Below are 25,190 nucleotides of genomic sequence, written 5' to 3' on the forward strand. Positions count from 1 at the left end.
TAAAATAAATTGTTTGTGATTGATAATAGTGGGTTGTTTTTGTTCCTTATGGAAGAAGAAAAACAATAGTGAGTTTTCAAAGGAACACTAGAATGATGATACATTAGTCTCATTAGGATCTAGTCTAATTACTTATTAGACTAATGTGTCTGATAATTAGGGATTTTCACATAACAGTGGCAGTAGTGATTCATTGCTGAATGAAAAACATTAATTTCAGTAGATGTGGAGTTTGAAGAGATCATTGACTTGGAGGGGCCTGGGAAGGCTTCATGGAGGAGGGGGATTTTTGCTTAAATGGGTTTATTGAGCGTAAAGTACTTAAGTAGTGCCTGGCACATGGTTAGCACTCATTGAATATTGGCTCTTGTTATTGCTGTCCTCAGCAGCAGCTGGGCTTTGCTGAATGGAAAGGATTATAATAAACAGACTTAAATGAGGATATTCTTGGCTGGGTAATGACATGATTTACTGTGAATATGTGGCATTTATTCTAAAATTGTGAGCTTAGTCTAGGTCCTCTGCTCTTTCCATGTTTGACTTCTTCTTTCAGTCTCCTAGATGACAAGATCACTCTTCCTTTTTTATGATAATAGGAGTGCTAGATTCATCCCTAATCTATATTAGTTAAATTTTTGGTTAATTTTAAAATGAGTATCTCTTTACCAGTAAAGATTTTAATCTTCACTTAAGGATTTTTTCTTTTTTTTCAATAGGAGCATCGGAATTTGCCTTTTATGCGTGAGCTTCGGTATCTGTTTGCACTTCTTGTTGGTACTAAAAGGAAATATGTTGATCCATCAAGAGCAGTTGAAATTCTTAAGGATGCTTTCAAATCAAATGACTCCCAGCAGGTAGCTTTGTTGTGCTTACTAGTTCATTAACTTTTTTATTTAATCTGATCTTTTCTTAAGCAGTTTTTTTCAAAGATAAATGACAAAGGTGTTGTCATTTATCTTTATACAAATAAGCTGGAGCCACTTAAAACATTGTTTGTTTGGAAGATTTACTTTTAAATTAAGAAATAGTGATAATCTTGAAAGTATATGATAAATGAAGCTGTAATTTATATTATAATTAAAATTACTAAATGAAAGCAGTAGGTAAAATTCAGAATGTTCACAAATTTTTAATTAAAAATCTTCACCAAGGTGTGATAACCCAGTGTCAGTATAGTGTACACGCTTTTGATATGCCTCTTTTTGCTGGCAGAAAGTAGTTTTCCATAATTACTCAGAAAAGGTTTCTGAATGACATTAACTTTGTTATTTTATTTTTCTTTTATTGCTCTTTTATTTCCCAATCTTTATGTAGTGCTGTTTGGTTGCTTTTTATCAATTTTTTAGAAAGAATATTGGGAATTTTCCTATAAAAATAGAAAATGTCTATAAACAAACCAACATTTTCACATATAATGTGAGAAGTCAGAGAAATTAAAGAAGGAAAGTGGAAGAGAAGGAAAGAAAGTAACAGAGAATAATAGCAACCGTGTTGGAAAAGATGACAGTGACATAATGGGCAAAAAATAAAGACGATACTTGAGAGGAGATTTAAAAAATCTGCTACGTTTGCAGTGTAGGTGTTGTAGTACTTGGATATATATCTGTTACATGGATGTGTGGAGAGCTGAAAGATGTCTGATTTTGCCACTGCCTTCCCTGTGCTTTTTTTTTTTAATTCACTTTTTATGGCAAAGATAAATGAACAAAAAAGGTGGTCACATCAGAATTTGCTTATATTTGTTGTTTTTCTCCCCTCTAACATTTTCTTCTAAAGAGTATTGGATAAGTAGGAAACCTTTTTGTTTCTTGTCAGATATAACCTTGCAGGGTAAGTAATGTTATAGAAAAGTATGGAAAGTCATTTTAAAGTCTTATATTAGTGTGCTAGGACAGCTGTAACAAATTACCACAATCCGAGTGATTTCAAGACAATAGAAAATGATTCTCTTATAGTTCTAGAAGCCAGAAGTTCAAAATAAAGGTGTTGGCAGGGCCGTGCTCCCTCCGGTGGCTCTCAAGGAGAATCCTTCCTGTTAAGGAAGTTGTCTTTATATGTTAAGTTTAGTTGTCTTTATATGGCTTTGGAGCAATTTATTTAAGCTTCCTAGACCTTAGTTTCAACATTTTAAAGGTAAATAGGTTGGCCCAGATGCTTTTCAAAAAACTTCTATCTGTGAAAATGTATAATAGTAAGATTGTTTTATATTTGGGACTATTTTGATAAAGGCAAATTGCTTACACTTATTTATCTGTCTTTGGGAAGTCATAGTAGGGTTGCTTTATCCCTCCAGCCCACCCCAGCCCACTCCACTCCCCACAAACCTGTTTGCTATGCTCCAGGTCGGAGTGTTGAAAGAATTTTATGGTAGTTGACAAGTACAACTGCCACTGCTTATTCCTGTTTATCTATGTCAGGTAATCTAGGACCGAAGGGATGGCAAAAGGTGAAGATTGTGCTGGTTCTGATTGGAGAATCAGTTCGAAGTTCATGAGGTGGTAGACTTGATAGTTGGGGAGTCAGTGATTAATTAGGCTCAACCTATCCAAATTAACAGATATCTTAGTAAAATCAGATATGGCTTAAAAAGTTGTGCATTAACAGTTGAATTGAAAAAATGAATTGTTTAAAAACACATATTCCTTCTAAGACAGAAACCAGTAATAAATCTTTATATAATGAAGAACTCTTTGGTAACGTGGGTCCTTCATTTTATAAAGATTCATTAGAGAGCTCTTTGTGGGGAGGTAATAACTTTTTAAAAATCTCATTGATAAGTTTGAATTTATACACACACACACACACACACACACACACACACACACACACACACACACACATACATACATATTTTTTTCCCTCCTAAGGTGAAACCCAGTTACATGATTATGAATATAATGCTTGTTTTTCTCAAATATTGATTTTATGCTCTGGTTGAGTTATAAATATTTCTTGCATTTGATGGGAAACATTTCAGTGATACCGTTGTGAGGAGTCAGTTAATTATACATTTGAAAAGACTGGCTGTAAGTTTTATGTTGCAGTATTTAGTGTTTTCATTGGTAGGCTCGAATTTCAACAAGACTTTTTTTTCCCCCCCACAGCAAGACGTGAGTGAGTTTACACACAAATTATTAGATTGGTTAGAAGATGCCTTCCAAATGAAAGCTGAAGAGGAGACGTAAGTTATTGTGAAATTTAGTGATGGAGATAAATTAGGAGATCGATAAATAACACTTTTTTTTTTTTATGTATTCAGTGTCAACAGAGAAATAAGAATCTGAGATAAGTGTGTGGAAACCCAAATGTTATCTGTATTTTTGACAAACTCTTTGGAATTTATGGCCGCAAATGTTGGGTAGCTTTAGATGTCCAATATAAGGTCAATCTAGTGAGAGATATCTAAGAAGTGATCTCTGAAAAAGCTAACCCCACATCCTCAGTTCTTATTCCATGAAGTCATATTCCATGAAGAAGAATGGGTCAGTGGTAGGGAAACATGCCAGGAGTAATAATTCTGATGAAATCTTTTTACATGGAATCGTGAGGACATTCATGATTCCTTCCATGTAAAGTTTCTTTTTAACATTCCCTGGGGCTTTTTATTTTGTGCCCATTTGGTTGAACCACTAAGACTCTGGTCATTTAAAATATATGGGCAGATCTCCTTAAGGGAAGAAGTTCACACACTTTCAGGGTGGTCCTACTCCCACTCTTCTGAGGCCACTCTCCTAACACCAAACATTGGTTCCTTTGTGCATCTTCCTGAAACATTGGTAGACCATTTAGGATTTGCCACCACAGGTTCTGATATGATTCTACAAGATGCATTACGTAAATTAACACCTAGAATACAGGCAAAAATCCAAGGCTGAAAATTCTTTCCTTCTCTTTTTATCTATTTTTGTTCTTATTTGTTCTTCTTCCAGTTTTATTGAGATATAATTGACATAACAGCACTGTGTAAGTTTGAAGTATACAGCATAATTATTTGACTTACATACATCATAAAATGATTACCACAGTAAGTTTAGTGAACATCCATCATCTCATATAGGTAATATAAGAAAAAGAAAAAAATATTTATTCCTTGTGACGAGAGCTCTTAGAATTTATTCTTACAAATTTCAAATATAACATACAGCAGTGTTAATTGTATTAATCATTTCAGTACTTATTTATCTTATGACTGGAAGTTTTTACCTTTTGACCACCTTTGTCATCATACAAAGATATTTGGTTATTATTGACTATATTCCCCATGCTGTACATCCCTGTGACTCACTTATTTTGTAACTAGAAGTTTCTACCTCTTAATTTCCCTCACCTACTTCACTCATCCCCCGCCACCATCCACTTTCCTACTGGCAACCATCTGTTTGTTTTCTGTATCTATGACTCTGTTCTGTTTTTTGTTTGTTCATTTGTTTTTTAGATTCCATATGTGAGTGAAATGATACAATATTTGTCTTCCTCTGACTTATTTCACTTAGCATAATATCCTCTAGGTCTATCCGTGTTGTCACAAATGGCAAGGTTTCATTCTTTTTTTATGGCTGAATAATATTACATGGAATGTGTATATACACACTCACACACACACACACACACACACACAGACACACACATCTTTATCCATTTATCTATCAGTGGACACTTAGGTTGCATCTGTATCTTAGCTATTGTGAATAATGCTGCAATGAACTTACAGGTGCATATATCTTTTTGAATTAGTGTTTTTGTTTTCTTTGGATAAGTATCCAGAAGTGGAATTGCTGGATCATATATGGTAGTTCTGTTTTTAACTTTTTGACAGCCTCCATACTGTTTGGCATAGTGACTGCACCAATTTACATTACCACCAAGAATGCATGAGGGTTCCCTTTTCTCCACATTTTCACCAACGCTTGTTGTTTTCTGTCTTTCTTGTTTGTTTAGCCTCCATATGTTTGTGTTTTTACATTTTTTTCCCTGTAGTTTATTTCTAATCTCATAGTGTTGTGGTCAGAAAAGATGCTTGATATGATTTCAGTTTTCTTAAATTTACTGAGGCTTGATTTGTGACCCAACATGTGATCTATCCTGGAGAATGTTCCACGTGCACTTGAGAAGAAAATGTAATCTGCTGTTTTCAGATGGAATGTCCTATAATATCAATTAAATCTATCTGGTCTGTTGTGTCATTTAAGCTTGTGTTTCCTTATTAATTTTCTGTCTGGATGATCTGTCCATTGGTGTAAATGACATGTTAAAGTCCCCCACTATTATTGTGTTACTGTCGATTTCCTCTTTTATAGTTCTTAGCATTTGCCTTATGTATTGAGGTGCTCCTATGTTGGGTGCATATATATTTATAATTGTTATACGTTCTTCTTGGGTCGATCCCTTGATCATTATGTAATGTCCTTCCTTGTCTCTTGTAACATTCTTTATTTTAAAGTCTATTTTATCTGATATGAGTATTGCTACTCCAGCTTTCTTTTGATTTCCATTTGCATGGAATATCTTTTTCCATCCCCTCACTTTCAGTCTATATGTGTCCCTAGGTCTGAAGTGGGTGTCTTGTAGACAGCATATAGATGGGTCTTGTTTTTGTATCCATTCAGCAAGCCTGTGTCTTTTGGTTGGAGCATTTAATTCATTTCCATTTAAGGTAATTATCGATATGTATGTTCCTATTACCATTTTCTTAATTGTTTTGGGTTTGTTTTTGTAGGTCCTTTTCCTGTGTTTCCCACTTAGAGAAGTTCCTTTAGCATTTGTTGTAGAGGTGGTTTGGTGGTGCTGAATTCTCTTAGCTTTTGCTTGTCGGTAAAGCTTTTGATTTCTCCATTGAATCTGAATGAGATCCTTGCTGGGTAGACTAATCTTTGCTGTAGGTTCTTCCCTTTCATCACTTTAAATATGTCCTGCCACTCCCTTCTGGCTTGTAGAATTTCTGCTGAGAAATCAGCTGTTAACCTTATGGGAGTTCCCTTTTATGTTATTTGTCGTTTTTTCCTTGTTGCTTTTAATAACTTTACTTTGTCTTTAATTTTTGTCAATTTGATTACTATGTGTCTCAGCGTGTTTCTCCTTGGGTTTATCCTGCCTGGGACTCTGTGCTTCCTGGACTTGGGTGGCTATTTCCTTTCCCATGTTAGGGAAGTTTTCAACTATAATCTCTTCAGATATTTTCTCGGGTCCTTTCTAGGTCTCTTCTCCTTCTGGGACCCCTATAATGCGAATGTTGTTGGCGTTTAATGTTGTCCCAGAGGTCTCTTAGGCTGTCTTCATTTCTTTTCATTCCTTCTTCTTTATTCTGTTCCGTGGCAGTGAATTCCATCATTCTGTCTTCCACGTCACTTATCCATTCTTCTGCCTCAGTTATTCTGCTATTGATTCCTTCTAGTGTATTTTTCATTTCAGTCATTGTGTTCTTCATCTCTGTTTGTTTGTTCTTTAATTCTTCTAGGTCTTTGTTAAACATTTCTTGCATCTTCTCAGTCTTCGCCTCCATTCTTTTTCTGAGGTCCTGGATCATCTTCACTATCATTATTCTCAGTTCTTTTTCTGGAAGGTTGCCTATCTCTGCTAAATTTAGTTGTTTTTCTGAGGTTTTATCTTGTTCCTTCATCTGGTACATAGTCCTCTGCCTTTTCATTTTGTCTATCTTTCTGTGAATGTGGTTTTCGTTCCACAGGCTGGAAGATTGTAATTCTTCTTGCTTCTGCTGTCTGCCGTCTCGTGGCTGAGGCTATCTAAGAGGCTGTTGCAAGCTTCCTGCTGGGAGGGACTGGTGGTGGGTAGAGTTGCTTTGCTATCTTTTTGATAATAGCCATTCTGACAGGTGTGAGGTGATATATCATTGTGGTTTTGATTTGCATTTCCCTGATGATTAGTGATGTTGAGCATCTTTTCATGTGCCTGTTGGCCATCTGTATGTCTTCTGAGAAAAGTCTCTATTCAGCTCCTATGCCCATTTTCTTAATTAGGATTTTTTAAATTTATATATATTGAATTATATGAGTTCTTTGTATATTTTGTATATTAACCCCTTATCAGACATACCATTTGCAAATATCTTCTCTCATTTGATAGGTTGCCTTTTCATTTTGATAATAGTTTCCTTTACTCTGCAGAAGCTTTTTAGTTTGATGTAGTCCCATTTGTTTATTTTTGCTTTTGTTTCCTTTGCCTGAGGAGACATATCCAAAAAATTGTTGCTAAGATTGAAGCCACAGAGCCTACTGCCTATGTTTTCTTCTAAGTTTCATGGTTTCAGGTAGTCATTAATAGATTTTAAGTTTATTTTTGTATATGATGTAAGAAAATGGTTTGATTTAATTCTTTTGCATGTAGCTGTCCAGTTTTCCCAATACCATTTACTGAAGAGGTTTCTTTTCCCTATTGTATATTCTTGCCTCCTTTGTTATACATTAATTGAGCATGTAAGTGTGGGCTTATGTTCTGTTCCATTTATCTACCTGTCTGTTTTTGTGCTGGTACTATACTCTTGATTTCCATAGCTGTGTAGTAGTATAGTTTGAAATGAGGAAGCATCATACCCTTGGTTTTAGCTAACAATGTTTTTACATATATCTATTCTTTTTCAGATTCTTTTCCCATATAGGTTATTGGTTAGAGTATTGGTTAGAGTTCCCTGGGCTATACAGTAGGTCCTTGTTGATTATCTATTATATGTATAGTAGTGTGTATATGTTAATCACAGCCTCCTAATTTATCCCTTCCCCTCCACCTTTCCCCTTTGATAACCATAAGTTTGTTACCTATTTCTGTGAGCCTGTTTCTGTTTTTTGAAGTTCATTTGTATCATTTTTTTAGATTCTACATATAAGTGATATTGCATGATACTTGTCTTTGTCTGACTTACTTCACTTCGTATGATAACCTCTACTCCATCCATGTTGTTGCAGATGGCATTATTTCAGTATTTTTTATGGCTGAGTAATATTCCATTGTATATATGTGCCACATGTTCTTTATCCATTCATCTGTCAGTGGATATTTAGGTTGCTTCCATGTCTTGGCTATTGTAAATAGTGCTGCATTGAACACTGGGGTGCATGTATCTTTTCGAAATATGGTTTTCTCCGAATAAATGCCCAGGAGTAGGGTTGCTGGATCATATGATAGCTCTATTTTTAGTTTTTTAAGGAAACTTCATACTGTTCTCCATAGTGTCTGTACCACTTTATATTCCCACCAACAACATAGGAGGGTTCCCTTTTCTTCATGCCCTCTGCAGCATTTGTTGTTTGTAGACTGTTTGATGATGGCCATTCTGTCCAGTGTGAGGTGATACATCATTGTAGTTTTGACTTACATTTCTCTAATAATTAGCAATGTTGAGCATCTTTTCTTGTGTGTGTTGGTCATCTGTATGTTGTCTTTGGAGAAATGTCTATTTAGATCTGCCCATTTTTTTGATGGGGTTATTATTAATTTTGATATTGAGCCGCATGAGCTGTCTCTGTATTTTGGAGATTAACCTCTGGTTGGTCGCATCTTTTACAAATATTTTTTTCCATTCTGTTGGTCGTCTTGTCATTTTGTTTATGGTTTCCTTTGCTATGCAAAGGCTTTTAAATTCAATTAGGTTCCATTTGTTTATTTTTGTTTTTAACTTTAATTACTTTAGGAGATGGATCCAAAAAATATTGCTGTGATTTATGTCAAAGGGTGTTCTGCTTATGTTTCCCTCTAAGAGTTTTATAGTATCTGGTCTTACATTTAGGTCTTTAATCCATTTTGAGTTTATTTTTCTGTATGGTGTTAGCAAATGCTCTAATATCATTCTTTTATATATAGCTGTGCAGTTTTCCCAGCACCACTTATTGAGGAGACTGTTTTTTCTCCATTGTATATTCTTGCCTCCTTTGCCATAGATTAATTGACTGTAGGTGCATGGTTTTATTTCTGGGCTTTCTATCCTGTTCCATTGATCTGGAAGTCACTCTTTGTGCCATTACCATACTGTTTTCATTACTGTAGCTAAAGTCAGGGAGGCTGATTCCTCCAGCTCAGTTTTTCTTTCTCAAAATTGCTTTCGGTATTTGGGGTCTTTTGTTTCCATACAAGTTTTAAGATTTTTTTGTTCTAGATCGGCAAAAAATGCCATTTGTAATTTGGTAGGGATTACATTGAATCTGTAGATTACCTTGGGTAGTATAGTCATTTTGACAGTTGATTCTTCCAATCCAAGAACATGATATATCTTTCCATCTATTTGTATCATCTTCGATTTCTTTCATCAGCAGCTTATAGTTTTCGGAGTTCAGGTCTTTTGCCTCCTTAGGTAGGTTTATTCCTAGGTAATTTATACTTTTTGATGCGATGGCAAATAGGATTGTTTCCTTAATTTCTCTTTCAGATCTTTTGTTATTAGTTTATAGAAATGCAACAGATTTTTGTGTATTAATTTTGAATCCTGCAACTTTACCAAATTCATTGATGAGCTCTAGTAGTTTTCTGATACCATCTTTAGGATCTTCTGTGTATAGTATCATGTCATCTGCAGACAGTGACAGTTTTACTTCCATTCCAATTTGGATTCCTTTTATTTCTTTTTCTTCTCTGATTACCATGGCTAGGCCTTCCAAAACTATGCAGAATAAAAGTGGCTAGAGTAGACATCCTAGTCTTGTTCCTGATCTTAAAGGAAATGCTTTCAGTTTTTCACCATTGAGTATGATGTTAGCTGTGGGTTTTGTCATACATGGCCTTTATTATGTTGAGGTAGGTTCTCTCTATGCCCACTTTCTGGAGAGTGTTTATCATAAATGGGTGTTGAATTTTGATAAAAGTTTTTTCTGCATCTATTGAGATGGTTGTATGGTTTTTAATCTTCAGTTTGTTAATGTGGTGTATCACACTGATTGATTTACAGAGATCGAAAAGTTCTTGCATCTCTGGGATAAATCCCACTTGATCAAGGTGTATAATCCTTTTAATGTGTTTTTGGATTCAGTTTGCTAGTATTTTGTTGAGTATTTTTACATCTATGTTCATTAGTGATTTCTGCCTTTAATTTTCTTTTTTTGTGGTATCTTTGGTATTACTATCAGGGTCATGGTGGCCTCATAGAATGAGTTTGGAGTGTTCCTTCCTCTGCAATTTTTGAAATAGTTTCAGAAGGATACTTGTTAACTAGTCACTAAATGGTTGATAGAATTCACCTGTGAAGCCATCTGGTCCTAGGCTTTTGTTTGTTGGAAGCTTTTATGTCACAGTTTCAATTTTAGTGCTTGTGATTGGTCTGTTCATATTTCCTATTTCTTCCTGGTTCAGTTTTGTGAGATTGTACCTTTCTAAGAATTTGTCCATTTCTTCTAAGTTGTCCATTTTATTGGTATATAATTGCTTATAGTAGTCTTCTATGCTCCTTTTTATTTCTGTGGTGTCAGTTGTAACTTCTCCTTTTTTTTTTTCTAATTTTATTGATTTGAGCCATCACCCTCTTTTTCTTCATGAGTCTGGCTAAAGGTTATCAATTTTGTTTGTCTTTTCAAAGAGCTAGGTTTTAGTTTCATTGATCTTTTTTAATTGTTTTTTTCATCTCTGTTTAATTTATTTCTGTTCTAATCTTTATGATTTATTTCCTTCTGCTAGCTTTGAGTTTTGTTTGTTGTTCTTTCTCTAGTTGCTTTAGGTGTAAGGTTAGGTTGTTTAATTGGGATGTTTCTTCTTTCCTGAGGTAAGATTGTATTGCTATAAACTTCGCTCTTAGAACTGATTTTGCTGTGTACCGTAGGTTTCAGATCGTCATGTTTTCATTTTCATTCACCTCTAGGTATTTTTTGATTTCCTCTTTGACTTCTTCAGTGATCCATTGGTTATTTAGTAGCATATGGTTTAGCCTCCACGTGTTGGTGTTTTTTTAGTTTTTTCTCGTATTTGTTGTCCGATCTCATAGTGTCGTGGTCGGAAAAGATGCTTGATACGATTTCAATCTCAAATTTATAGAGGCTTGCTTTATGGCTCATGATGTGATCTGTGCTGGAGTATGTTCCATGTTCACTTGAAAAGATTGTGTATTCTGCTACTTTCAGATGGAATGCTCTATAAATATCAATTAAGTCTATGTGATTTAGTGTGTCATTTAAGTTCTGTGCTTCCTTATTGATTTTCTGTCTGGATGATCTGTCTATTGATGTAAGTGGGCTGTTAACGTTCTCCACTCTTATTGTTTTACTGTTGATTTCTCCTTTTATGGCTGTTAGCATTTGCCTTCTGTGTTGAGGTGCTCCTATGTTGGATGCATATATATTTACAATTGTTTTCTCTTCTTGTATTTTTCCCTTGATTATTATGTAACGTCCTTCTTTGTCTCTTGTAACAGTCTTTATTTTAAAGTCTATTTTGTCTGATATGGATTTTGCGACTCCAGCTTTCTTTTGATTTCCATTTGTATGAAATACCTTTGTCCATCCCCTCACTTTCAGTCTGTATGTGTCCCTAGATCTGAAGTGGGTCTCTTGTAGACAGCATACATAAGGTTCTTGTTTTTGCTTTTGGTTGGAGCATTTAATCCATTTATGTTTAAGGTCATTACTGATACATACTTATGCCATTTTGTTAATTGTTTTGGGTTTGTTTTTGCAGGTCTTTTTTCTTCCCTTCCTATATTTTTCTCTTCTCTTGTGATTTGATGACTGTCTTTAGTGTTGTGTTTATATTGCTTTTTCTTTTTTGTGTGTGTATCTATTATAGATTTTTGGTTTGTGGTTACCATGAAGTTTTGATATAGCAGTCCATATGTATGTACAAGATTGTTTTAAGTTTCTGGTCTCTTAATTTCAAATGCATTTCCAGTATTCTATATTTGTACTCACTTCTTCTCACAGTTGCTGGTTTTGATACCATATTTATGTATGTATATTTTCCTGCCTTTACTGGTGAGCTTTCCCATTTGTAATTTTCTTGTTTCTAGTTGTGGCCTTTTCTTTTCTGCCTAGAGAAATACCTTTAGCATTTGTTGTAAAGTAGGTTTGGTGTTGCTGAATTCTCTTAGCTTTTGCTGGTCTGTAAAGCTTTTGATTTCTCTTTTGAATCTGAACGAGAGCTTTGCTGGGTAGAGTATAAGAATATACTTGTAGGTTTTTTTCCCTTCATCACTTTAGATATATGTGTTAGTTCATTCTGGCCTGCAGAGTTTCTGCTAAAAAATCAACTGATAACTTTATAGGGATTCCCTTGTATGTTATTTTTTGCTTTTCCTTTGTTGCTTTTAATATTTTCTCTTTGTCTTTAACTTTTGTCAATTTGATTAATATGTGTCTTGGTGTGTTCCTCCTTGGGTTTATCCTGTATGGCATTCTCTGTGCTTCCTGGACTTGGGTGACTGTTTCCTTTCCCATGTTAGGTAAGTTTTCAGCTATTATCTTTTCAAATGTTTTCTCAGGCCCTTTCCTCTCCTTATGGGACCTCTATAATACGAATGTTCGTGCATTTAATGTTGTCCCAGAGATTTCTTAAACTGTCCTCATTTCTTTTATTCTTTTTTCATTATTCTGTTCCACAGCAGTGATTTTCACCATTCTGTCTTCCAGCTTACTTATCCATCCTTCTGCCTCATTTATTCTGCTATTGATTTATTCTAGTGTGTTTTTCATTGCAGATATTGTATTGTTGAACTCTGTTTGTTCTTTAAATCTTCTAGCTCCTTGTTAAACATTCCCTATATCTTCTTGGTCTGTGCCTCCGTTCTTTTTCCAAGATCTTGGATCATCTTTACTATTACTCTGAATTCGTTTTCAGTTAGATTGCCTGTCTGCACTTCACTTAGTTGTTCTTCTGGGGTTTTATCTTGTTACTTCATCTGGAATATGTTCCTCTGCTGTCTCATTTTTTTTTTTTTTTTTTTTTTAACCTGTACGTGGGCCTCTCACTGTTGTGGCCTCTCCTGTTGTGGAGCACAGGCTCTGGATGCGCAGGCTCAGTGGCCATGGCTCACGGGCCCAGCCGCTCCGCGGCATGTGGGATCTTCCCGGACTGGGGCACGAACCTGTGTCCCCTGCATCGGCAGGCGGACTCTCAACCACTGCGCCACCAGGGAAGCCCTGCTGTCTCATTTTATCTAACTTTGTATTTGCAGTGTCACAGGCTGCAGGATTGTAGTTCCTCTTGCTTCTGGTGTCTGACCCCTGGTAGGTGAGGCTGGTCTAAGAGGCTTGTGCAGGCTTCCAGGTGGGAGGGACTGATACCTGCCCACTGGTGGGTGGAGCTGGGTCTTGTCTCTATGGTGAGCAGGGCTCTGTCAAGCAGTATGTTCAGAAGCAGCTGTGGGCTCAGGAAAACTTAAAGCAGCCTGTCTGCTGATGGGTGGGACTGTGTTCCTACCCTATTGGTTGTTTGGCCTGCGGCATGCCAGCACTGGAGCCTAAGGGCTCTTGGGTGGGACCAGGTCTTTGCATCAAAATGGTGGCCTCCAGGACAGCTCACACCAATGAGTAGTACTCACCAGTACCTCTGCCACCAGTGTCCTTGTTCCTGCAGTGAGCCAGAGCTGCCCCCTGCCTCCCCCGGAGACCTTCCAAGACCAGCAGGTAGGTCTGTCCCAGGCTCCTGTGAAATCACTGCTTTTTACCCTGGGTCCCGGTGTGCACAAGACCTTGTGTTCACCCTCCAAGAGTAGCATTTCTGTTTCCCCCAGTCCTGTGGAGTTCCTGTGATCAAGCCCTGCTGGCCTTCAAAGCAAATGCTCTGGGGCTTCTAATGCCAGATGCCCAGACTGGGTAGCCTGATGTGGGCTCAGAACTCTCTTTCCTGTGGGAGAACCTCTGCAGTATAATTATTTTCTAGTTTGTGGGTTCCCCACCCAGCATGTATGGGATTTGATCACGAATATGCCCCTCCTACCTTCTCATTGTGGCTTCTTCCTTGTCTTTGGAACTAGAGTATCCTTTTTTGGTTGGTTTCAGTTATTTTTTGTCATTGGTTGCTCAGCAGGTAGTTGTGATTTTGGTGTTTGTGTGAGAGATGGCTAGCTCAGGTCCTTCTACTCGGCCATCTTGTCTGCTCCTAGATAGCTTAAAGAGCACTGACTTTGATGACGAAAACCAAGTCCTAGCCAATCTGCCAACTAGCTGTGTAAACTTAGACAAGTTGTGTCTTTCTGAGCAATAATTTTCTCATTCTGAGAAAGGAGTTGCACTTACATGTGCTTTCCCACCAGGCACTTAAAACCAAACTCACAGGCCCTGTGCCACCTCAGACCGGTTCCAGCTGGGTTACTAGGGTCAGCTTGATACTTTTGGTTTTGCTCTTTTTTCTCAAGATTGTTTTGTGTATTCAGGGTCTTTTGTGTTTACATACAAATTTTAGAATTATTTGTTCTAGTGTTGTGAAAACTGCCTTTGGTATTTTTATAGAGATACATTGAATCTGTAGATTGCTTTGGGTAGTATGATCATTTTAACAATACTAATTCTTTCAATCCATGAGCACCATATATATTTCCATTTGTTTATGTCTGCAGTTTCTTTCATCAGTTTCCTAGTTTTCTGAGTATAGCTCTTTTAGTTTCTTAGTTAGATGTATCATTTCTTTTTCTATTTTAAAATTATGGCCAGCCTTATTGTCCAAAAAAGGCATAATAACGTAGTCTGCAATGAGATTGAATTAAAGTAAAAATATTCTAATTATATATTGTTAGCAACTAGGAGATGCTTCTAAAATTTTATATAGCCCTCCTCATTTGTTCTCAAATTCTCAGGGGAAAAATAAGTTTCCAAATTATTTCTACTTGATCTTTTAAGGAAAAATCCAAACAAATTATACTTGAAATTCAGATTCTTTTGCCCTTTCATTGCAGTCTAACAAAAAAGAAATCATTTTTGACTTTCTGAGTTTGTTCAGCCTTTACACTACAGGCCTGAATTGAGTTGAATTCTGTGCCTGAATTGAGTTGAGGTTCTTCAGGTGAAGCCTGTATTCTCTTTCACTTGTATGTGTGTAGTTCTTTCAGTCCTTCAAATGTTGAATTTCGTATACCCTAATTTTAGATGTTGAAGGATTATTAGGACACATGATTAACACTGATCTCTTACTTTTGAAATTTTGAAACAAAAGCAGAACTTCAGCCCTTTAACTTTCAGTCCAGCTATAATATTCCTAGATCTTAGTGCAATCCAGACTGAAGTTATTGTTGCTAAAGACTGTAGCAGAAAATCTGGATAATGTCATAAATGGAGGCAATCATCATGGTTTTAGTTCTGCCAAGATGCCTGTCATTAAGGGCCAATTGGTCTTAGACAACTACTTATAAACTTACGTTGGAAGAAATCTCTCAAGATTATGGTGCTAAATCTACAGTATCTGAGGGAAAAAATTCTACTGTTGGGAACTGTCTTGAGAATGTGGCATTGAACAAAGCCGCTTCCTTCTTGGCATGTTTAGAAGTTTATGATGCTAACAGCTCTGGTCAGGTGCCCTTCTTTTCTGTCCACCAAAACTCTTAAGTTACATTTTTCTTAATGAGCTCCAGTTTTCTGGCCCTCAGTGCTGCATTGAATGTAAGCTCTTTCTAATAACATATTTTTGTGCCCAGTAGTTGCTGCCATTGCATTGGTATGGGATTGTTTAGGCCTGTAAAACATGCTTTCTAGGTAGTTTCTTTCTTCTCTTCATGTTAGCTTCATTTGTAAATCTCCCCATCAGATTGCTGAACTGAATCTGCTGTTGATGCTTCTGAAACCTGAGTTCCAGCATCCAGTGAAGATCATCATCTCTATGATATGCTCTTTCCTCAGCTTTTGAAAGTTCTAGGACTTGACTATATTTTTTTCTGCTACTTTTTTTTTTCTGGGCGGGATAGCCCTTTAAGGTTCAGTTACATAGACATTTTTTTCATTCTTCTTTAAGGAAGGCTTGGCTGAATTTTTAATAGTTTAACCTGCTTCTTAGCTTCTGCCTCATTCAGAACCAGCTGTGTTTGATGGACGAGTATCTTCTCTTTTTCTTCTTTTGACTTTGTTTTCTGACCTATAAATTTGTTTTTGTCTAACCTGTTCCTCTGTATTTTCTTGATAGGGCCCTCATAATGAGAGCTAGTGAAATATGAGTTAGGAGTATGCCCAAGTAATTTATTGTTCAAACATGCATTGTCCACCTTCACCTCTTTTGTGTTGCAGAATTCCACCAGGGTTCTGTCCTGTCAGACCAGCAGACAGCCCATGTGTGGACTTGATCTATGATTGTCCACCCTGGCTCCTCTTTAGTAAAACTCACGTTCCTTGTACTTTTCCTTAGAGTTCCAACCCCCAAAATTTACTGAGCGTATTTCCTCAGAATGTGAACAATATCTGTATCCCCATCAATGATTACTGAGTCTCTTTGAAGTTCTCTCAGTAATTCTTTGAATGCTTTACCCTGAAATCCCTAGTTTCTCCTCAAATCTATCCATATTTTCTATAAGCAGCCCATATAGTAACCTATCTGCAACACAACTCCCTGATTACTTTTTATCTCTAGTCTTAGAAGACTGCCACTTGACTGTTTCCTGAATCCTGGTTATTTCTGAAAGGATCATGCTTTTCTGATTTTGGAGATCTTTCCTTATTACCCATTTACTTTTGAAAAATTTCTTTGGGTCCCAGTGTCAACTTTTCTGATCTAGTAACTAACAAGTTCTCTCCCCGTTTCCTAAAACTGTTTTAAAAGAAGCTAGAACTTTCCCATTTCATCTAAAATTCTCTTATTTGAAATATGTCCTTCTCCTCATTCATTTCTCAGTAGTTTTGTTTTTTCTTTACTGTTTATGGAGCTAAAACTTTTTTTTTTTTTTTTTTTTGCGATACGCGGGCCTCTCACTGTTGTGGCCTCTCCCGTCGCGGAGCACAGGCTCCGGACGCGCAGGCTCAGCGGCCATGGCTCACGGGTCCAGCCGCTCTGTGGCGTGTGGGATCCTCCCGGACTGGGGCACGAACCCGTGTCCCCTGCATCAGCAGGCGGACTCTCAACCACTGCGCCACCAGGGAAGCCCCAAGCTAAAACTTTTTGAACCACTATGCTCTGCCTATCTAGAACAGAGCTTTCCAGTTGTTGTGCCATGGTAAGCCAGATTATAGGTATGTGGAGGTATTGATCCTGTTTCTGTGATCATGAGAAAACATGTGGTTTTATTCCAGAGTTCTCTGCATATATTATCTGTGTGCCAGTGACATTAAAAAGATTGGGAAGCACTGAGTAGGTTACTCTATCAGTTGCCCTAGATCTCTGAACTCTTTCTGTGTCGACCTAATTCCCAAGGCTAAAGTGTCCCTGATACAGGTTTTCTTTAGTGATTTCTTTTGCCCTTTGCTATTTGTGTCATTCTAGCTTTTCTTCATGTGAGTGGTGGGTATATAATTTTTGTTTTATCAATAGAAGTCTCACATCTTTTAAATTGCTCTTCACTTGGGTTCCTTACATTTCTGTTGATAACCACAGTGTTAGTCCCTGATGTTCAAAGCTTAAATGCACAGTAAAGAGTAAGACCTCTGAGAGGTTGCAAAGAAGGACAGGGTAAACAATTTCTAGAAGATTGGTCTGTCTGACTCCTTAGGGAAGGTCAGTGTGCATACCACAGGTCAGTGGAGAGCAGACCAAAATTCAGATACGAAGATTTGGAAAGAGAATTCAGAATTAGTCGAGCAGCTCTTACCCAGTTTCTTCGGCCAAAGTCACCAACCTGGTATGTCACTGCTCTTTCTATGCAGTATGTATGTGACGGTAAGGAGAGAAACCAGGAATGTTGCTTTTCTACATGGAAATATGACATACTAATATGTCTAAAGATTCATAGACTTTTACATTGAGAGAGACAATCTTTGGATTCTTCCTCTCCCCCATATCAGTCTCAACTCACAGTGTAAAAAATAAGGTGTGAAATAAACTGTTTTCATAGAGTTAAAATGCCCAGAGATTAAGTATGCATAGTGGGAGGATTCATAGGTTTTAGAGGCAGACTTGAGTTTGCTTTTCAGTTTGAGCACTTACTAGTTGTGTGAATTTAGGCAAGTGACTTAGCGTAGTCTACAGTTTTATTACCAGTGCAATAGAGGTAAGAGTGCCACCTGCTGCCATTTAGGGTGGGCTAGATAATCCTTTGGCAACATCCCCCAAACTTCAGAGGTTTATGTCATAGCCTTAGCTATGCCCAATGAGTGTGAGCAAGGGGCTCTGCACATCCATTGACAGGGCCTCACGCTGACAGAGGCTTCATCTCATCACAGGATTCTGGGATTACCACATCAGTGGAAAGTATATTGGCTCTCAAAGTTACAGCCCAGAAAAGGCACACATTACTTCCACTCACATTTCGTTGTGCAGAGCAAGTCATGTGGTTTACTTAACTTCAGAGTTAGTGGGAACACCTCATACCCATTAGGATGGCTGCTGTCAAAAAACAAAAACCAAAAAAACCCTCACCAAACCAAAACCAAAACAAAACAGAAAATAACATGTGTTGATGAAGATATGAAAAAATTGAAACTTTTGTGCACTGTTGATGGGAATGTAAAATGGTGCAGCTGCTGTGGAAAACATGGTGGTTCCTCAAAAAATTAATACTAGTATTATTTGATGGAGGGAATCCTTTCACAGTGTATACATACATATGTCAAATCTTCACATTGTACTTAAATACCTTACAGTTTTGTTGGTCAATTGTATCTATAAAGATGAAAAAAAACAAGAATTAACCAAATGATCCAGCAATTCTACTGCTGAATTTATATCCAAAAGAATTGATAGCAGGGTGAAAGCAACTGATGTGTCCATGGATGAATGGAAATACAAATGTGTTATACACATACAATGGAATATCCTTAACAAGTAAGGAAACTCTGATACATACTACAACATGGATGAACCTTGAAGACATGATGCTAAGTGAAATTAGCCAGTCACAAAAAGACAAACACTGTATGTCACTTATATGATGTGTCGATAGTTGTCAAACTCAAAGAAACAGAAAGTTAAGATGGTGGTTGCCAGGGCCTGGCGGGAGGGAAGAATGTGGAGTTGTTTAATCAGTTTCTCAAGATGAAAAATAGTTCTGGAAGTTGGTTGTACAACAGTGTGAATATACTTAACACTGCCAAACTGTAAACTTAAAATGGTTAAGATGGTAAATTTTATATTGTGTGTATTTTATCACAGTTCAGATTTTTTTCAAATTTCAATAAAAAGTAAATGGGAAAGTGCTTCTTACTATGTACCTAAAAGTAGAGGGACAGAAATCTTTTTGAATAGCACTGATGACCACCACACTACCTCATAGGATTGTTCCAGAGATTAAGTGAAGTACTTCCCACCAATTATTTTATGGTTTAAATGAGGGTGAATGTAACACATGTATCAAGAGACAGATAGTGTCCTTCTCTCTTTTTTAAAATAAATCAGTTTTACTAATTTAAACACAAAATTTATGAAGAAAAAATCTCTCTGCAGTTGTGGACACAACATACTTTTATATAGCAAGGCCAAAATAAACTTTGTGTTTTTAGACCACACGGTGCAAAGCGTTAAAAAAAAGTTTAAAATTGTCAGTTTCTATTTGCTTCAAGCAAAAAAGAAAAACAACAAATTTATATGTTAAAGAATTTGGAAAATTCACAGATGACTAATTTTACCAGCAACATGAAACTTTATGGAGTTTCTCTTTAGCTACCTGGGTTGAAGCTGGTGTTTTTCTCCTTCACTGCTGATGGCTAGTGTTCATTCTTCTAGGTAAATGTGGAAAATGACTTATTAAAATTTTATAGAAATTTATTTTGATTAAAAGTGGCTTTCCCTCCTTCCCAACAAGTCCAGATAAGCATGTATTGTACAGACTAAAAGTTCAAGGTCGAAATGATAATGGAAAGATCAGGCACTTCCTGAATACAGACTCTACTCAGGTCTTCTTATAAGGAGGTCCCACATAGTAATTCATTTTAACCCTTACAACAACCTTGTGAGTTCCATTACTATTACTATCCTCAGTTGACAGGTGAAGAAACGGAAAATAAATTTAAGTACCTTGGCCCAACACTAAGTCGCAGTGCCAAACACATGATAACCACATAAATGTTATTGTCTTGGCATACATTATTGTTCTTTTAATGTTTTCTCTATTATTTACAGTTCTAAAAATTAAGAATTATAACCACATTTATATTTTTAATGTGATTTTTAGGGATGAAGAGAAGCCAAAGAACCCCATGGTAGAGTTGTTCTATGGAAGATTCCTAGCCGTGGGAGTGCTTGAAGGTATAGTTACACGTTTACTTTTTTATTACAATTGAGGTATTATTAGCTTTTAGCTCCTTTGTCATGATAGTGACTTTATTTGTGGAATGTTTTTTAATTTTAATTTGACTTTGTCTAGTAGTTTCTGCTGCATTGCTACTGCTAATCATTTATATAAAAAGCAAAGAATTGAGTGCCTGTAAAGGAAAGTGCAGAGTATATTGTCATATGCTACTTGGTACTTACTTAGTTAATGTTGTCCTGATGTTCTTTGCCTGGGACGGGTTCTGTGATACTGTGAATTGTTAGGATACAGGGATTAATGGGGCAATTGGTGGATCTTTTAAAAATAATACTGGAGTTTAATACTGAGCTTGGTATGATGGTCACTGTTTTTGAGGGTTTCAAGTCTATGCATGTTGAAAGCTGTACTTAGCAATTTAGCATAGTCAGGGTATTGCAGGGTTTCCATTTTGGGGGTGGTTATAAAATTCTTCAGAATATAGTTTTCAAGAAAGAGTTGTACTCTGTCTTCTGAAAAATCAGTTGAGTGATACTATTCCTGTTATGTAAAATCCAGGCCTCACCAGTTACTCTTTGGTTTTCCTAACAAGGGCAGGGAACTGACTCATAAGATATACTTCAAGTAATAATATTACTAAGTCCCAAAGCATACATTTTTGAAAAATTGTTATTCCCAAATGACCCTATACATCAACTTTTGAAAGTTCACCCAAATCACCCAAAGTATAAAATTTGGGAAATTAATTTTTCTTCAGGATCTTAAGTGATGGAGTCCCATGAAGTTTTGTTTGAATGTAGTTTTATATTTGAGATTTGGAAAAAGGTAGACACTAACTCAGGATTTAATCAGACATCCTAAAGGTTATATTGAGGTGTTAGTACATTTTGTTTGCCTCAAATGCTAAATATTCATTATATAAATAGTGGAATATTTTATATAGTGCATTGTATTCCAATTTGGGATGTCCACACTATCATACCAGTTTTTATCTGAAGTAGAACACTGTATATAGCAGAAGGAGGAGCTCTAATCAGGTTGTGACTGGGCACTATTTGTAATACTTCTCATGAGCACTTCTACCTATATTATCTGGATTCTTAAAAGTGATTATTAAAATTTCTCAGTCAGTGAAGTCTTTGTACTTGGTTTTGAAGAGTTGTTTAAAGGCTACTGTGCTGCATAAATGTGATTTTAATACATTTCCAGGTGAACTGTGTGTTTGCTTTGTTAACAATTTATTTTAGAACACTTTATTATTTTTACATATATCTTCTTAATGCCTTTTTTTAGACTAGTGACTCTCAATTAGGGGTGATTTTCAGTTTGTTTACTAAAGTACTCTATTGCAAAACTTCTTCAACTCTTCTAGAATTTCTAGGCCATTGACCCCTCCATTCTGTTCTTCTCAGTCTTTGCTTTACTTCCTTCCTTGTCCATTATGATCATCCTTATACATTTCTAAAACTCTTTCCCCTCATTCCCTTCTGGCACCACCTCTCTGGCTAGTCTCTGACCCTCATGGAACTATTCCTCTTCTCTCTGCATGTACTGAGAACCTGACCATTGCTAGGAGAAAGTCACTCAAATGAGCTAACTGTAATGGATCATAAAGTTGTAGTGACTCTAAGCTTCACTGGTCCCAAGCCTGTAATCCTACCTGGCAGTCATCTTTGTTTAATCACTGTCTTCTTTCCCATTTTCTACAATAACTATTTCCAGTTTTTCTACCTCTAATCTAATTTCTTTGTCTCTTCATTTTCTGAGAAAGATGTTAACTCAAATTTCATGGATTTACCATGAAGTTAATGAAGCCTAACCATGGGTCCTGGCTAAGGCTCTGAATCTAATTTTTTGCTTATAACTTTTTTATCATAGCTCTTAAAAGTGAGTTCCTCATATATATGAGCTTCAGGCTTCCCAACTTGGATCCATTCCAACCTCTACCACATTCTTTTATTTGTCCCTCCAGGTAATAAAGGAATTATTTAGTCTAATATCAATGGCTATTCATTACATGTGCTCAGAATCTCATCCTTTCATGTTTTCACTCAGGCCTTATTCTGTCCGTTATCTTGCTTTTTTTCTGTATCTTTAGCTTCTTCCTTTCATTGTGTCTTTCTCATCAATATTTAGACATGCTCTGGTGTTTCACATCTTTAAAATTAAAAAAAAAATCTCCCTTCACATGCTTTTTTTCAGTCAATCTTATTCAGAAATAAGCTCCTTTAAAGTGAGGAGTTTGTTTTCACCTGCTATCTCTCCAATTATTCTACCTGTCCCACTTTCATTTTCTGTCCCCAGACCTCTTCTCAAAGGGGCTTTTTAAGGTTATTGATTTCTTACACGTGTTAGTCCATCGGCTCCCTCTCAGTTCTTATTGAATTCTTATCAACTATTAATGCTGTTGACTCCACTCTCTCCTTCTCCCCCTTTTCCCCACTCTTTCCTTAAAAACACTTCTCTGGCTTCTATCACACCATATTATCTTGGCTTTCTCATGCCTCTGTGGGTACTTCTTATGAGTTATATTTATAGTTCTTCCTGTATCTAAAGGTAGGAGATCCTTGGGAATTAGCTTAGGTCCTCTTCCTCTTCCTGTCAGATAATTCCTTGGGCAGTCTCATTCACTTCCTTGATTTCCTGCTATCAATAAGCTAGCAATTCTCCAATTTATAGCTTCACACCAGTCTTAGTTACAGACTTATTTATGTCCACCTCTTTTCAACTTGAAATCTTATGGGCCATTCTAAACCAATGATTTTCCCTGCTGCCTTAAAACAAAAGTAAAAAAAAAAATCCTCTACTCTTCCTTCACTGGTGCCCCTTTCAGTACATAAAAATCAATTCAGTTGTTCATGCTAAAAATCTGAGTATCATTCTTGATACCTTCCTTTCTCTTCTGTTCCCCATCCTGCCTATGAGCCATTCAGTCAAGTCCTATCACTGCTCCCTTTTGTATATATTTATAAATGTGTGTATGTCATTTCATCTGTTTTTATACACTTTTACTAACACCCTATTCAATGCTACCTTTATTTTTAGATAGATTCTATAATAGTCTCCTGACAGTCTATCACTCTCTTAACGCGGAAACCGTAAGGATGTTTCAGAGATATAAATCTGAGCCTCTTATTCCTAGATTTAATTATTCATTGACTTTCCATTATATTCAGAATATACTGGAAAAAAAATTCTCAACAAGGGCTACTAGACTTCGTTAAGAATTTGATTTTGATCCCTCACCTAACTCTTCATTGTCATCTCCATCTTGCTCCCTTAAGCTATACTTTCCTTCCCTTAATTCGTTAAAACATGCCAAGTTCTTTGCAGCCTGAAAGTCTTTGCGTGTGCTGTTGCTTGGCCAAGAATACTCTGGCTCCCCGACGTTCTGGCCTGGCCAACTCCCATTCACCTTTACAGTCTCAGCATAAATGTCATTTTGCTATGAAAGTTTTCCCTGCTTCACCCTCCAGCCCTAAAGACTGAGTTTGTTCCCCGTTTTTATACCTTCTCGCAGCACTCTGTCTCACCACCCCTTTTATAACATCTGTAATTATAAACAATTGTTTGTTCATAATTATATGTACAATTAATGTGTATAATGTCTTTTTCCAGAAGAGGATAGGAGTTTCCTCAGCTCAGAGACCATATCTCTTTTGTGCACTGCTATATATATTCTCAATGTTAGCACACTCTCTTACCCTTAGAAGGTACTTTTTAAAAGAATAAACATACATATATATATATATATATATATATATATGTATGTTTATATACATATATACATAATATGTACTTACATATGCATGTATATAATTACATACACACATAGGGGTGTGTAATATCTATAGCATAGCTGGATGTGGATATACATATGTACATGTACAAACCAGTAGGAAAATTGTACCAACTACTACTGTCTGGACCATAAACAGTTATAGTTTTCAGGTTCAGGAGATAATTACTGTATACATCTATTTACTTTTAGTAGCTAAAAGGCCATATTGAGGAATATTAATTTCCCCCCTCTTATAGGTAAAAAATTTGAAAATACTGAAATGTTTGGTCAGTACCCACTTCAGGTCAATGGATTCAAAGATCTACATGAGTGCCTAGAAGCTGCCATGATTGAAGGAGAAATTGAGTCTTTACATTCGGAAAATTCAGGAAAGTCCGGCCAAGAGGTGAGTTTAGCATCTTTATTCCCTTTTCCTTCAGGTCTTTCTTAAAATGTTGTGAAGTGCAATTTAAGGCTCTAAGGATATAGCTACTAATAATTGAGAGAATACTCAGAAAATGTATTTGGATTTAATTATGATAATTTATACATATTTGGGAAACCTGCAGAGTTAATATACTCTATAAGTTAAATTTTCATTTAAAATTTTTCTCAAAATTTGATGTTAAAATCCTCCTTTAGGACACTGTTCAGTCTTTTAAGACTTTTCAGTCATGGTACCGGCCATTACCGCATGCTAGTCCTGGAAGTAAGGAAGAAAAACACTGATGTTAGAGTGGAATTTTATATGACATATAAAATTATGTAAGACATATGTTACTTACATCAAATATTGTTGGAATATGTCCACACCCAAGTAGGCAACACCACACTCCTTTTCTTGTAAAATTACTGTGTGATTGCCTGAAGAGCAGATGAAAAAACTTGCTTTCTCAAGAAAGAAAGAATTAAAAAAATATATTACAAACCTATTTATCTGTCTCCACTGGTCTCTGTCTAATAACCTATCTCCATCTCTCAATTCATCTCTCTAGCTCCATCTGTATATCCTTCCATCCATATATTCTTCTAGAATAATAGAGTAAACGATAAAGGACAGATTATGTACGCCAAAATCAGTCATCATTAAGCAATTGCTGATAGCTGTCTAGATGTAAACTCCGTGCATGAGGGTGGGGGTCTTCATCTGTGCCATTCACTACTGTATCCCTA

General features: G+C 36.4%; 1 protein-coding gene across 1 annotated transcript in view; it reads left to right on the plus strand.

Annotated features, from left to right (window-relative positions):
• Positions 1-25,190, plus strand: part of USP25 (ubiquitin specific peptidase 25) — a 148,321-nt gene that overhangs the window by 58,498 nt on the left and 64,633 nt on the right. Inside the window, 4 exon segments of the mRNA XM_032629440.1 lie at positions 717-854; positions 3,105-3,181; positions 20,162-20,235; positions 24,275-24,423. Of these exon segments, the coding sequence (XP_032485331.1) occupies positions 717-854; positions 3,105-3,181; positions 20,162-20,235; positions 24,275-24,423 (438 nt within the window).

Source organism: Phocoena sinus, chromosome 4 (genome assembly GCF_008692025.1).
Source record: "Phocoena sinus isolate mPhoSin1 chromosome 4, mPhoSin1.pri, whole genome shotgun sequence".
Classification (NCBI taxonomy): domain Eukaryota; kingdom Metazoa; phylum Chordata; class Mammalia; order Artiodactyla; family Phocoenidae; genus Phocoena; species Phocoena sinus.